Source organism: Dermacentor andersoni, chromosome 10 (genome assembly GCF_023375885.2).
Source record: "Dermacentor andersoni chromosome 10, qqDerAnde1_hic_scaffold, whole genome shotgun sequence".
Taxonomy (NCBI): domain Eukaryota; kingdom Metazoa; phylum Arthropoda; class Arachnida; order Ixodida; family Ixodidae; genus Dermacentor; species Dermacentor andersoni.
This window is the reverse complement of record NC_092823.1, coordinates 86182905-86198226: the sequence shown is the minus strand read 5'-3', so window position 1 is coordinate 86198226 and position 15322 is coordinate 86182905. Positions and strand designations below refer to the sequence as shown.

General features: G+C 47.3%; 1 protein-coding gene across 1 annotated transcript in view; it reads left to right on the top strand.

Annotated features, from left to right (window-relative positions):
• LOC126543512 (dehydrodolichyl diphosphate synthase complex subunit DHDDS-like) overlaps positions 1–13759 on the top strand; it is a 28180-nt gene extending 14421 nt beyond the window's left edge. The window contains exons 2-7 of the mRNA XM_055078486.2: positions 717–901; positions 3387–3529; positions 9740–9856; positions 10019–10123; positions 11523–11745; positions 12985–13759. Of these exons, the coding sequence (XP_054934461.2) occupies positions 717–901; positions 3387–3529; positions 9740–9856; positions 10019–10123; positions 11523–11745; positions 12985–13164 (953 nt within the window). The 3' untranslated portion in view covers positions 13165–13759. The remainder of the gene's footprint in view (positions 1–716; positions 902–3386; positions 3530–9739; positions 9857–10018; positions 10124–11522; positions 11746–12984) is intronic.
• Positions 13760–15322: the final 1563 nt, after the last annotated feature.

Here is a 15322-nt window from a genome sequence, read left to right as displayed (position 1 = left end):
ACGCTTCCACGACGCCCCGACGGCTTCACGGTTCTGGCTCAGTAAAGGTAGTAGTAAAGGCAGGGCGCAGAAGACCAGGACTCGAGAAGAAGAACACAAACGACAGGACCGGCGCCACTCGAGGCTGGCAAGCTGAGATGTCAGCTTGCCAGTCTCGAGAGGCGCTGGTCCTGTCGTTTGTGTTCTTCTTCTCGAGTCCTGGTCTTCTGCGCCTTGCCTTTACTACTTCAAGCATGAACCAACTAGCCCAAGCAAGAGTTTTACTTCAGTAAAGGTGCGACCTTGTGCGTGCGTCATTGGGCACGTGACAGCGCAGCCAATGTGGAGGTCGCGGCGCGACGTCATGAGTGTGAGAAATGATCGAAAACATTTCATCCAAGGGACAACTATAATACTTTCGTATTGCCACGCGTAAGCAGGCTTAAGTTGCCGTGCCGAACTTTTTCTATTTTTCCGGGACTTCTTTCTTCTTATTCGAGTTGTTCATTGCATATATATTCGTTGTTGCCGATCGCAGTAATTCGGTGATCGAGCGTGTACCTCCCTCTCTTCGTCCGCATCTGTTTCAGCGCTGCCTTCAGAATTATGAACAACAATACCATAAAAAAGAGACATTCACCCCGGCGCCTCATTCTATCTGCATCACTTTCATTGTGAAAACACTCGTTTTTAGATAGAGTTTAAAGTATTATTCATTGTTACACATTTCCGCACAGGTTTCACCAGGATGACATGGAACGCCCACCTACCGTGGTACCAGCGAGTAGTTATCTGGGTGCTGCGTCAGGGTGTGATTCCACGTCACGCTGCTATAGCACCAGATGGAAATCGACGCTATGCCAAGAGCACTAGCATAGCACTGGGCTCTGCTTACGATATCATGCTTCAAAAGATAGCGCTGGTAAGGTGATTAAAAAGCTTATTGCTTGATTTACAAGCGTGCTACTGTTATTCTTTTATTCTGCACATTAGAGTACTACAGAACGCCAGCTCACAAAAGCAACAAATTATTGTGTGTGTGACTGCGTGGTCTGTACTTTTTTTTCATGCAATTATTTGCGCCAGTACCTTTACTTCACTCTCGACGCACACATTCAGATACTGAAAAGTAAAGATCTCATTAGGACAGCCAAATCATCCGCTTGTAGCTTAGAATGTTTCAACATTGTTAAATTGGAAATTCTATTGAGCAAGGAACTTTTTATGATTTTAAGGATCCAGGAACAAAATGTATTTTCTTCCTAATTGAATATACTTGAAGAGAACAGCGCGAAAGACAGGGCAAGTGATGGCTAACACACACACGGTGCGCCGAATTCAACGAAAAATCTGGGCCGAATTCACAAAGTATTTCGTTCGTAAGTGCTGTCTTTCATTCTCTGATCGCTTTCGCTAATAATATGTCCTATATCCCAATTGGCTGGCACGAACACCTTTAGCGAAAAAATGTTTTGTGAATACGCTTTTGTGAATACGCTAATATCGCGATCTGATTATGAAGCATGTCGTAGTGGGCGACCCCTGATGAATTCCGATATCTTTAGGTTTTTTTTTTTTTTAACGTGCGCCCTATGTGTGGTACCCTATACGTGGCACCCTATGCGCGGATGCTTTTCCATTTCGCCCTCAATTGAAATGGGGCCGCCGTAGCCAGTATCTGATACAGCGACATTGTGCTTAGCAGCGTAACCCCGTGGCCGCTAAGCTACCACGGCAGCCGAAAAGCACTGTCGGACACTGCACTCGAACGAGTTCTGCCCCCAGAAAACAAGCGTGCATAAACGACATTACATTGTTTGTTATTAATTTAAATGGCAGGCACTGGGGTCTCCAAGGTTTTGCGCCAGATCCGAGGATGAATGGCCCACCACGGCTAGGGGCTCCTGGGTGGCCGAACCACAGGAGGTTAGCTGTAAGGCCGATGCTCCCCGACTGGGCATTCATGAAGATGACTCACACAGAAAAGGCGTAGTTGACCTCTCGCTGCTTGTATTTCACTGATCTAGCATCAGTAGGATGGTTTGTTCGCCTTATTGGTACAGAATTCTTGAGGCAAACCGTGGAAGAAAGCAGTTGCATGTTGGCTAAAATACGCTGTCTAAACACTCTGAATTATCAATAAGGAGCTTTCTCTTTTTCTCTCTAAAACGGTATCAGACTTCAAGGTAGTGTTAATTAATAATTTGACGCCCTCCTCGATGAGGTCATGGGCCCTATAACTTAAAACTATTTCAATATGTTTTTATTATAATCTCCTGACGCCAAATTTACGTAACCGCTGACGCAAGCATCGGGCGGTGACACGCAGGGCTGTCTGAAGAGACCAATCAAAGATTTCCTCATTTATAGGAGGACACATTCGTTTGCTTTAAAAACGGGTAACATTGCCTACACGGAGCGACTTGTCTTCTCTACTTGGCCGACAGGAGGCGAGGAGCACGCTCAGGTGGACAGGAATTTGACGGGATGAGCCAGTGCACTAAAAATCAATAACCGGATGAAGAGGGTTGTGGCGGTGTCTGCGATTGGTCCACATTACCTTACTTAGCTTACGGTGGCTGGTCAAAAATCGCGGCGGCACGCAACGGAAGGTTAAGGATGACGTTAAACGGATCCTCAGCAAAGAAGTGTTGGCAGAACGAGGTCGTAAACGTGCCGAAAGTTCTCGAAAACATGACACGGCTACGCAAAAGGTTTTATTACACGCAAATAAAGCCTAGCTCCCCGACAGGGGCCAGTAGCCAGTGCCGGAGCGATAGGCGGCAGCCATCTTTTATTCCTTTCGGAACGGGGCAGCCTGCGGCTATTCAGAAGAAAACTCAGTTTTGTTCGGCATATTAATGCATCTTTAACCTGTACACGTCACTTTGACGCGGCGAGTTTTTGCGGTTTAGTGACGACGCGTGACAGGCAGGTGAAGTGGGTGCAGCCCGAAAACTGTTGACCAATAGCCCGGGGCTAATGGCGAAAAGGAGTCGAATCAGAAATAACTATTTTTCTTTTTTAGGCCAAATCATTCCTAATCATCGTGTACACGTCACATCAGATGGGGAGCTATCGCAGTTTTCGTGACGTCTTGTGACAGACAGGTGAAGTGAGGATGGTCCAAAAAGTTTTTGACCAATCACGGTGGGCTGATTGCAGAATTGGAATAGAAAAGTTTGGAATAGTTTTACGTTATAGCGCCCAAAGTAGCGACATGTACAGAGCTCGTTTTGGAACGAAAATAGTTGCTGCTGTTCTAGGAATCGTATGCAAATGTGCACTGGCATGCAGCTTTATCCAGCGAGACAGAATGCGTTTCGAATATAAATGTTGTCTCAACAACATCTTTTTCTAATCATTCTCTTTTGTTTTTCCTCACATATGCCTTTCTGCGGACCCAGTTCTCTCAATGCATGGTGGCTGCCGGAGTCGAGGACATCTCGTATGGCATTTTTAGCATTCGTAACTTCCTCCGCGACACCTCGGAGATCGACGCCGTCTTTTCTGGGTTGGTCCAGTTCTGCAAAGCAACGCTCTGCAGCTTGTAAGCAATCTGCGTAGCATGCATGCAGAATTCCCGGTCCAATAAGTACTGCTTTTTATGTAGCGCTACCTAATCACTAAGCACAACTTTTGAAGTAACCTTAGTAAGGCCCAAATTCGCAAGCTGTTCATTGCTGACCCGGCACGTCAGAACCACTGTCTTTCAGTTGTGCTTAGCGAACTACATTCGTAGATACATTCGTAAGTAATTTTTTATCAAGAGTAATAATAACAAAGTGCAGGAAAGAATAAGCGCAAGCGTACAGCCGTTGTTTTTATTAGCGAGCCCTGGTGATAGTACCTGCAGCCGACCGCGAAACGGTTCCGCGCATGGTATTCACGAAACCGATTTTCCGCGTGGCTTTGTTGGGGCTAGTGCGAATGACATAATTAGAAAACAGCATGGCTGACGTTGAGGCACGCAACGTGAACGTCCGTGCTCAGGGTCAAGCTGTGTGGGTCTTAATATACGCAAGGCTGCTTCTTTTTATTTATCGCTTCGCCTCTCGACCTTGAATTTGGGTCACAGATGCAGAAGTGATGTGTGAACCATCAGCAATTCTTTCGCAATTGCGTGCAGATGTATTGCCCAGCAAGAACATTTCCTATTTCAAACGCCATCTTCCGAAAACTCTTGAAGTTAGCGATAACTGTCTGACACGCTGGTCACGCTGTCATAGAACACAGTTATAGGGACCGATGTTAGGTCAAGAGAGAGAGAGAAAGGGGAAGGGAAGACAGGGAGGTTAACCAGAGATAATCTCCGGTTGGCTACCCATACTGGGGGAAGGGCAAGGGGATGCGATAGGTGAGAGAGAGAAGGAGAGAAAAATTCAAAAGGAAAGAAACACACGAACTGTTGCTGTGGGCACTGTCACGCAGCCCGCAAAGGCGTTCCTAGTGTTACATAGTGTCACCGTACAATCCTGCGTCACATTATGTACGCCCAAGATTTGTCACAAAGTCCCTTGTTTTTTAAGTAACGAAGCAGCGCCTGCATAGCGGCTCGTGCTGATGTTCGCGTAGGCCAATTTCCAAGGACGTTGTTTTCTATTATTGGGCGCTTGTCCAGTCCAGGGTAGCTGAGAGGACTGCTCTTAGCGGGCTGAAACAAGAGCACTGACAAAGAAGGTGCTCCATTGTTTCATTGCACCCGCAGAAGCCACAAAGCGGACTGTTTGCCACTCCAATAAGAAAAGAGTACGCCTTCGGAAGTGCTACTCCGAGCCATAGGCAGACTAGAAGGGTGCAGTCACGTCGTGGAAGCTCGGGCGGAATACGGAGCTGTAAATTAGAGTCCAGGGTATTAAGGCGTGCATTTGTGAACTCGGATGAATTCTATTCAGCTAATGTCAGATCACGCGCAAGTGCGCAAAGTTTTTTCGGTGCGTCGGCTCTCGAAAGAGGAATGGCAACGCAGTTTAAGCCGTCATGGGCAGATCGGGATGCTCCGTGCGCTCAATCATTGCCATGTATGCCACAGTGACTAGGCAACCACTGATATATTATATCGTATCCTTCGTCAATTATGGGATAGTGGACCTCTCTTATCTCTGCGACGAGCTGCTCATATGAACCGTGGCGCACTGCTGAGAGTATACTCTGTAGGGCTGCCTTGGAATCACAGAAGACTGAACATGCATGGGGTGGTTCCTCCTGAATTAAATGAAGGGTTACCAGGGTTACCAGTTCAGCAGCTGTCGGTGGTGATACATGTGACGTTTTTAGCTGTATCTTGTCGGATATTGTTGGTATCACCACAGAAGCAACTGAACTTGCAGATGTTACTGAGCCATCGATGTAAACATGTACGCGGACACTGTGCACCTCACGTAAAAGTTCTAATGAGGCATGCTTCAGGGCAAGCGATGGCATGTTAGCTTTCTTCGTGATTCCTAGGATGGTGAGGCGTATTTCAGGTCTGTGCAGGCACCATAAAGGTGAGGATGGCCTTGCTGCAGGCATGTATTTCGATGGCAATGAGGTACGATTGGCAACAATTATACGACTGAATGTTTCGTGTGGACTTTCTGCGGGTAGAGCGGCAAGAGGGTGAGAAGGTAGTCGGGCAAAGTGTCGAATATGCGCCGTGAGAGCGTCGGTTGTCAAGTACGTTGATATTGGGTGATTTGGAGCTATGACAATCGTTGCCGCTGTGGACGCACACCTCGGCAGACCGAGACACGTCCTTAGGGGTTGAGCTTCCAGTCCGTGGAGTACACGCAGGTTTGTTTTGCAGGTGTTACCAAGCACAGGGAGGCTGTATCTTTCGAAACCGAGGAACAAGGCGTTATAAATCGGCAGCATTGCCCGTACCGATGTGCCCCATGACTTCCGCCGAGAAATTTGGAGATGTATTAGTGTCATTAACCTCTTCTTTAGGCATGAAACGTGCGGGCTCCATGATAGGTCGCGGTCGATAATTACCCCTAAGAAGCGGCGTTTACGTGCATTTGCAACCGCTTGCCCATTCACACTTACAGAGTAACGCTTCATTGCCTTCCGAGTGAATGTAACAAGGCAGCATGTCTCTGAAGACAGCTATATGTTCTGTTTTCGCAAGTACAATGATGTTAACGTAGCTGCCTTTTATAGCACAGCACGTACTTGCATTCGTGTCACAGCAGACGCCCAAATGAAGATGTCGTCTGCATAGATTGATACTCGAACTGTGTTGGGCAAGCATCGAACTAGGCCAACGAGCTCAAGGTTGAATAGCGTCGGGCTCAACACTCCGCCTTGCGGTACTCCACGGAACATTTGGTGTTGAGTCGTGGCGCCTTCCTCGGTCATCACGAAGAAATGCCTGTCGGTCAAATAACTGCAGAGCCACTGAAAAGTGCGGCCACCGCTTCCGGCTTCAATCAGAGCCTCTATAATGAAAAAAATTTGCTTTAACATCGTAGGCGCCTTTTATGTCAAGGAATAATGCCGCAGTGAGTCGTTTCCGAAGTTTTTGGTGTTGAACAAACGTGACCAAGTCGATGACATTATCTATGGGTGCCTAGCCGGAAACCAGCCATAACATCTCGGTACACGTTGTAATTTTCCAGGTACCATTCCAGACGCGTCAAAATCATTATTTCCATTATTTCCCTTTGCAACTGGCCAGGGCGATGGGGCGGTACGTCAGGTCAGGATGTTAGCTCACGTACAACAATGTGTGAATCAGCTAGCGAAAGACCTCAGAACGGTTCGAACCGACGGCAGTAGCCGAAGAAGCTCTTTTTTTTTTATTCGTAACCCATTTCCTTCTAATATCCCACCTCGCAGCACAAGGGAGGAGTCATGTGCGCCTGAGCGCCACATATGTAAAAGGGGGCTGAGGAAGATCACTATGGCTACGATGACTAGGTGCAGCGGTGCCCAAGAAACAGTCTTTGATGCCGGCGGATCGAGTAGATCCGTCGTTTCGACCTTTTCAATGTCGTTGAAAGCTGATAATGGTGGCGATGTCGTTAGGTAGGTTGGTTTGATCCTGTCTACCGCCCCGACGTCTTCACGTACGTTGAGGTCGATTGTAACAGTTTTATTCCATCCGCTTCTGTACCTGGAAAGGGCTGTTATAGGGCGGCCGTAAGACATGGTCGGATGCCTTCATGCCGTGCGAAAATGTCGCTCGCTGTAGACATGTCTGCTGACAAAACATTACACTAGGATGAAACCCTACTAGGGTTAGGACGCAAGCACGCGAACAGCAAGGGGAGCTGCTGAACACCGCTACGTGGATAAGTCGGGGCGGCTGTATATGGCGCGCAAAATTCACCGCGTAACCACAACGTTGTGCCATAGACCGGTTCCACAGCCGTGCCGCCGAGGTCTTCCTTGAAACAGGAGGGCATACCTAGCCGATTGTAAAGGCGTTCAACCATTGCATTTGCCGATGGATGATACGCGGTAGTATGGGTATGGCGGAAGACAAGGTGACATGCGACTTAGCGGAAGAGATGAGATTCGGCCAGTCGTCCGCGATCGGTCGGAACAATGCGGGGCATCCGAAGCACGAGATCCACCCACTGAAAAAACGCGGAAGCCATTCCAAGTGTAATATGTCAGTGAGAGGCAATGCTTCAGGCCAGCGGGTGGTATAACGGTCTACACAAGTGGTTACCTAACGACCACATCGGAGTGATCGCAGCGAGCCAACGATGTCGATGTCAATGTGGTTGAACCGGGCATCAGGTGGGCGAAAGCAGCGAATTTGCGACTTCGTGCGTCCTGAAGTCTTGGAGTGCTGATAGGGAAGGTATTCGTGAGCCCAGCGGCGCACGTCAACGTTCACACTCGGCTACACAAAGCGCGAAGTAATCAGACGCTGGGTGGCATGAAGGCGGGGATGACTTGCGCCGTTTAGCTTGTCAGAAACTTGACGGCGGAGTCAGAATGAAACGAATGCTCGTGTTGGGTCCCTTGATTTGTCGCAAGTGCTAGTGCCTGAAAAAAATTTGGAGGACGCTTAAGCTTCGCCCTCAAGAGTGGAACGCGATAGCGTTATCGTACCCCGTTCGCACCGCCTACTCAAACGCGCTACGCCAGCCAAACGTCGCGATCGGCAGAGATAGCCGGGCCCCGACGCGCCATGAAGGTGGACGCGGTAATGGGGCGATGGCGCGCCACGTCGGGGCAGCGCCGTACATTGCGAGGAGGGGGTCTTCTGGGCGGCGCAGAGGAAATTTAGCGGTAACGTACTTCGCTACTCGTGAAACCTCGACTTCTGTAAGTTACATGGTCATAATTAGCGGTAGACACTTATAACTTTCTACGGCACGTTTCTAAGGCAGCACCGCATTCACTAGAAGCGATTTTGTCCCGTTTTGAAGGTACGAACTCGTGGCTGAGTGGTAGCGTCTCCGCCTCACACTCCGGAGACCCTGGTTCGATTCCCACGCAGCCCATTTGCAAGTTGTTTTTATTTATGAATTGCCTACCGAGATTTTTCGCTCACGGCCAACGCCGCGGACACCGACGACACCGGCTTTTCTACGACACGAGCTCCTTAAGGCTGTCGCGTTAAAATGGAAGGGAGACGTAGGACAGCGCTGATGACGGTGCTGATGACCGGAGGTACCGAAGTCTGGCCGTGGATGCGTCGATACGAGAGAATGCATCTGAGGCTGCGTAGACTGGCCCCTTCAATGTATCATATGTGAATGGTGAACTCACAGATGAAATTGAGGTGCCGTATGTCTCATGCGGTATAAATGTACTGATCACCCAAAAAGCGAAGGTCAAAGGCTTCCAATTGATGAGCACGTGAGAGCCTGTTCCTTTCAGCAGGTGTCGGAAGTGCCGAACGCCGAATAATACCGCAAGCAGTTTGCAACTGAACGCGTTGCAACGCGTTTCTCCGGGCTTCAGTTTCTGGGAGAAAACCAAGTAAGCAGCAGGAGTTGCGCTGGAACTGTAAAACGGGCGGAAAGCCACACTAGATGCCTCGGCAATAAGACGCGTTTGTGCAAAATGTAGGGGATGCACCAACAGGGTGGCATCTGCCAGATGCGTTTTTGGCAGCTTGGAGAGACTCTTCGGCGTCGGACATGCAGGACAGTGGAGCGGACAGATCTTTTGTGATCTTCAGGAGCTCGCTCAGTGGTATAATAATTCGGGCGATGTTGGGAGGAAAACGGTGGTGGAAGTTGAGCAGTTCATGAAACTCGCGGAGCTTTTGCAGTGAAGTAGCGCGAGCGAACACGCGCGAGGTTTGAACTTTGTTTCCAATAGTCTGATTCCTCCGGGAGTCAAGCAGTGTCCGAGGAGCTCAATGTAGCGCATAGCAAAGACCCCTTTGCGAAGTTAATGAGAAGGCCGTGTTCCTGAACGCGAGAAAATAGCAGGCGCAACTGATTGGTATGATCCTCAGGAAAATACCAGCCACCAGGAGGTGGTCGAGGTATGCAATAATGAAGGGTAGTCCCCGCGTGACCTCGGTTGTGAACGTCTGGAACGTTTGAGCAGTGTTCCTCATACAAAACGGCATTAATGAATTAATGTGAGTAACTCATCACGCTCGGCCAACTGTTCATTGATGCGACGCCGTGTTCCCGGTGCATTAACCACGTTATGAAGTCGCATGGCATGCGACGTATTCCACGCATGTAATATACAAATATTGTAGAAGCTTTGCGGGACTTTCGGACAGAGATTTGGTTAAGCCTTAATTCAATGGCATAAATTTCTATTGCCTTTATTGTTGCTGTTTTCTGGCCTGTAGAGACTCGCTCCAGCGGATGAAACTGCGTGTTAGCGTCGTGGGTGACGTTGGCCTTCTTCCTAGAGAGCTGCAATCTAATATGGCGCAGGTGGAAATCGCCACTTCTAACGGAAGCCGGTAAGTAAGTTGCTCGCACTTGAATACCATAGCCAAAATGGTCTTACCTTCGGCATTTATTGGACCTTACAAAACTACACAAAATGTATTGTTAGACAGGTTGTGTTCTTTGGAAGCTATCATCACACTTTAGGTAATCAAGCAGTTTCTTCATTTTTGCAGAAAACACGCATGTCACTTATGCACAGCTTACACCAGCAAATTCGCCATGAGCAGTGCGATGCTACATACAGCAAATGCTGTGAGAGCAGGCGTCATCAAATCTGAGTGAGTACGCATGGTTTTCTTTTCTAATCGTTCGTGGCACCTATTAGGTGTGTTAAACTTCTGTATTTCGAATGAGAATGACATAAACTCATTTACAGTTCCTCAGAAGTGAAAACTTCCATAGCGCTATAATACTTTCACCTCCATGAATATTAAAGTCACAAGCAAAAGAAAAAAAGAAACACCTATAGTACCTTCCTTTGGGATGTGATACTCATAAGAAACGCATAATGGAAGAAAGCATAGCAAAAATAAACAGTAAGGTATTTGTCATTTGTGGCTGTGCCAGTGTCGCATCTTCCGACCGCTTTCGTGAATATTTGAACTTTCACCAAATTTGAATGGCCCGTTAATTGCCTGCGTTATCTAAGAAGCTCTGCCATTTATTCGAAAAAAGTTGACATGGTTATGGGGCAAGAAACTTGTCTTGAGAGGCCTGTTACTCCAGTGACATATTCTTTATCAGTTTGAATTGACCGAACATTGAAAATATTTTCCAGGCCACAATCTTCAGACATTACAGACAGCTTAGAATACTTGGTGTCTCATTTGGGCTTTAATTTATTGAAACAGACTATATGTGACCATAAGTAGCACTGTCAACGCGAAGAAAGCTGCTTAGGTAACATAAGAACGTTGCCTCGTTGGTCTTATGACGACCTCAGGTAAATGTCGGGGCCGACATATTATTGCGATAGCAGTTATATGAACATATCACTCTATGCGGAATTTATTCGCATAGAGTGATATTTGCACAGAGTGATATTATGGTGACTTGATGCGCGGCGTCCCCCCGCGCGCTCAATTTTGGAGGTCACGTGATCAAGCGCGCGCTAAGGTGGGATGGCGAGCAGGGTGAGGTGAGCAGATGAGAGCACGTCTCCTCTGCAACTTCGGCTATGGCTGCGCGTGGCTTTCCGCGCGGCTTAGCGCATACGCGGCCTTCGCCCTCTACTTTGGAGGTATTCTGCAGCGAGCTCAATCGTTAGTGCGAGCGATAGGGCTAGTCAATTCAGCTGAGCTATCTGTCCGCCTTCCTACTGCGGCACATCGCATAATATCAACCGTCTCACAGGTGTTGAAGCCAGAAGCAGTCCGAAACAACCGCGCTCCGGGGTCAGCGTTCTTCATCACAGCAAACTTATGAAAGCAAGCTTTCGCAGTTATCGCGTGATATTTCTTCTTTTTCTCATGCGACAGGATGCTGGTTAATTTAATTTGTGAGCGAATGCTTACTGCTATTTATTCGGCGCATGAATCTGCGAACCTTGCTTGATGTAGTTGTCAAATAGATTGTTATTTCTGCCCATGCTTCGCCTTCCGGATGAAACTGTGACTTTCTTAAGGCAAAACACGCACATGAATAGCCATAGAAGCTAAAGATGCTAATCCTATGCAGTGACGTCACAGCGGAACTCATCTGGGATTTGTTTGCGCTAACCGAGGCTTCCGAGACGGATCTGTGGTATCGAAGCTCCGGCAAGCAATGCTTAACAGAACTCATGGTCCTGCAGAGTGGATACTCTTACATGCACATAGAACCACAACTATGGCCTGCAACAGGATTCTGGGAGTTTGTTTTGACAATACTGAAATTCCAGCTTCACTGGCCTTACATTAAAGTAGGTGGAAAGTTTTGAGCAACAAACGGGATTAGCGTTTGTTTAATTATAAAAGCACAACACAATCTCTGCATCACGCTGCTTCATATGCGCTCGAAATTTGTGCAACAGTAGGTATATTATATGATTGTAGCGTTGACACTTGATATATCCATACATGTACGGTGTTGAAAACAACCTCGGACAATAAGAGCACTGGAACCATTTTGTTACAAGTGCTTCGCCACATTATTTATGCCAACACTCAATGTTTTCATAGCGCCACGTTGTAAATTCTTTTTATTTTGCTTTGCCTGAAACAAATGAATGAGACTAAGTATCACCCCGAGTAGCTCCGTTTAGCTTATAGGAGATTCTTCACGCTCCAACAGTTCCATCGTGTGATACCTTTTTATTTTCGACGATCGTTGAGCAAATTGAGAAAACGTACCAACGTAAAGCTTTTCAAGGGCAAGTGAACCTGGTGTTTGAGCTGCTCGCGAGACTTACGCAAAGAACAAAGGTTTACACCCTTTGGGACTTTGCTGCCCTCAACACCAATCGTCATCTATGCTTTGCGCATTATCCTTATTTAACGATGCGTGCTTCCTGCTTTTCTGTCAGGATCGCTGAAATACAGGCATGCTTTCCAGATCTGACAGTACCGGGACCATGGCGTTAAAGAAAGTAAATGCATGAGAGATACATTACCATTATTATCCATGGACAACATTTAGGCCCCACTTGGTACCAATCTTTTTTACAGTCCACGGAGTATAGGGAGCATAGTTAGGTCCACAATGAGCCCGTCCCACCACAAAGAACGTTCATGGAGAAAAAGGTGGGGGAAAGCTTTGTGAAATTACCTCGCGAACCCCGCACAAATTTAGGGTGATTTCAATATTCCGTGAATACGCAGACTTCGCCTAACATTCTGTTTGGATAACGTTGAGTGACTTCAAAGCCTCTCAGGCAATACGAGTTGTCCTTTATATGTGCATGCTACTTAAAATTCGCCCACATTAGCAGATTTCTATGGCATCCTTTCGTTTTTCATAAGTTATTCTGCATGCTTTGAAAATTCCTGTGCTAGTTAATTTCGTAAAAAAAATGCAAGATGCAGTGACTGGTTTCTGCGGTATGTTGCATTAGTGCTAGTGGCCAGACAAACTGTATATTTGTTTCTTAACTGTTTTGGTTTTTATTTTATATGACGTCATTCAAGATCAGGGCTTCTCTGTTTTATTTGCACGAAACCAGGCTGTCAAGGAGAGACACCGAAAAATGGCTGACTCATCCACCGATATGGATCCCGCGATAGCGGTTCGCCAACGCATGTTTCTAAGCAACATAAAGGCATGGAGAATGACGTACATTGCTAAATTCGGCTCCAGAAATGTGCTTGAAGAGAATGCCTGCTTTCCGAATAACCACCTGTGAAATGTTTCCACCAAACACTTGTGCGTGAACGGCAGTCCTCTGAATGCAAAGAATGAAGTTCAATCTTTCAAGGCCAATATGTGTAGCGTCTCTTCAACTTACTTACGCATGCGCCCTTTCTTTTTAGGCAGCCGAAGTAATCAAAGTAGATATGTTTCCCTGTTACGAGGAACGATGCCGAGTACGAAAAAATAAAATATATTCAACAAGAACTAATGACTAGGAGGATCATCAATTGATAGGTGTAGGGGCTATAATAGTGGCCGCTCGAAGAAAATTTCTCATTCCCTTACGCTTTGTGGCTGCCGTGTAACCCGGATACATAATTTTAAATGTGCGGTAGCGCACAGTGGTGAGATAATCCCTTAGGTAATAGTTATTCCCTTTTTCAATCAGATCATTTAAATGGCTCTAAATTACATGGTTCTTCGGAACAGAGCTTTTACAATTTCAAAGTGAATGTTTATTGGCGCATGCTGTTAACGCAGTGTTCATCAAGCCTGGTGCCGCCATCTTTATATTGTGCAAAAAATAATTGCTTTCGCAGGCTCTACATGTCCCAGCTCCACCTCGCTGTTTTTACAACTTGATCTAAAAAAAACATTTTCGCAGTTTTGTCATTCTTTTTCTCCGTACAAGGAGAAACTGATGCCTGAAGAGGGCTTTCTGCTGCTTCTATTCTCGACATTGACAGGCATACGACAAATAAATTTAGAAGTTCAATAATGTCATACAATAAAGTGCGTAGTGACAAGAGGTGTAAAGTTGGTATGGTATGAAAAACTTTATTTAAGTCGTGAGGGATCAGTCAGGGTCTGTTGCGGGCCGCTACCACGTCGGGACATAGAGGCCTAGCCACTCTGCCATCACACGGGCCATCTGACAGCCCTGAGTTGGTCCGCCAGCACTTGACTGTGCAGCATCCGTTGCCACCACCGTTCGCCTCGAGAACCATCGCCGCCAAGCAGCGCCAAGGAACGCCAAGAAGTGCCAAAGCATGTGTTCTAAATCGAGCAAACCCCCCACTTACTACAATATACTGAAACCCCACAGTCCGGAATAACTTTATTCGTGATGATCGGGATAGGGTGCGCTCATGTCGGCAGAAGCCTTAGTGTAACCGCCTGTGGCCTATTCAATTTAGAATGTGGCAGGGGGAATGCCCTGCGCACTTAGTAATAGTGCTCAGTGATCTCGTTGTAGGTTAACAGTTGGTCGCTGTACTCAGGAACGGGAGATCCGGCCCCTTCAGGGAGTACACGGCACACAAATTCTCGTGCCTCCCTGAGCGCCACCTCATTCAGGTTACGAGGGGCTCCCTCCACCGTCCCCATGTGCGTCGGGAACCATGTAACTGTATGCGAAGGGATATCCCTACTCTGCAGCACTCTGTTAGCCGGTGCCGCAACAAGTCCTCTCGAGAAGGCTTTAATCGCAGATCTAGAGTCACTAATCACCAAAACTCTTCTTGAATCAATTAGTGCTAGAGCAATAGCCACCTGCTCAGCGATCCCCGGATCTCTGGTATAAATGGAAGCGGCATTTCTAATGCTCCCTCTGCCATTTACCACCACCACCGAATAAGCATCTTTCTCATTAATCCATGCGGCGTCAACAAACGCAGACTCCTCCTCCTATCCTTTGCCTCTCGCAACAAAGCCCTAGCTCTCGCGACCCGCCTCCCTACATTGTGCACGGGGTGCACATTCCGCGTAAACGGACAAACCATGATATAGGCCTAAGGTTCACGTTCAACTCGTGTAGGGGCGCCCCGTCGTGCGACAAAGCCACCAATTCTTCAATTGAGTCGAAGATATACCTACCCGCTGGTGTACCTAGCAACTGCTCCCTCTGTGCCATATGCTGAGCCTCGGCAATTTCATATAAAGTGTTATGCAAACCCAGTCGTAACAACACATTGTTTGACGTAGTCACAGGCAGACCCAGCGCAGCGTTGACGACTTTTCTGATAAAAGCTTCCAATTTATTTTTCTCCCCCCTATTCCTATATAGCATAGCTGCCACAAACGAGAAATGACACATAATAAATGCGTGAACTAAGCCCATCGCGCTTTCTTCTCCTAAACCCCTAGGCCTATTACAGATCCCATCATATAAGTCTTATGGCCTCCTCCGTCTTCTTGGTAATACGCTGAAT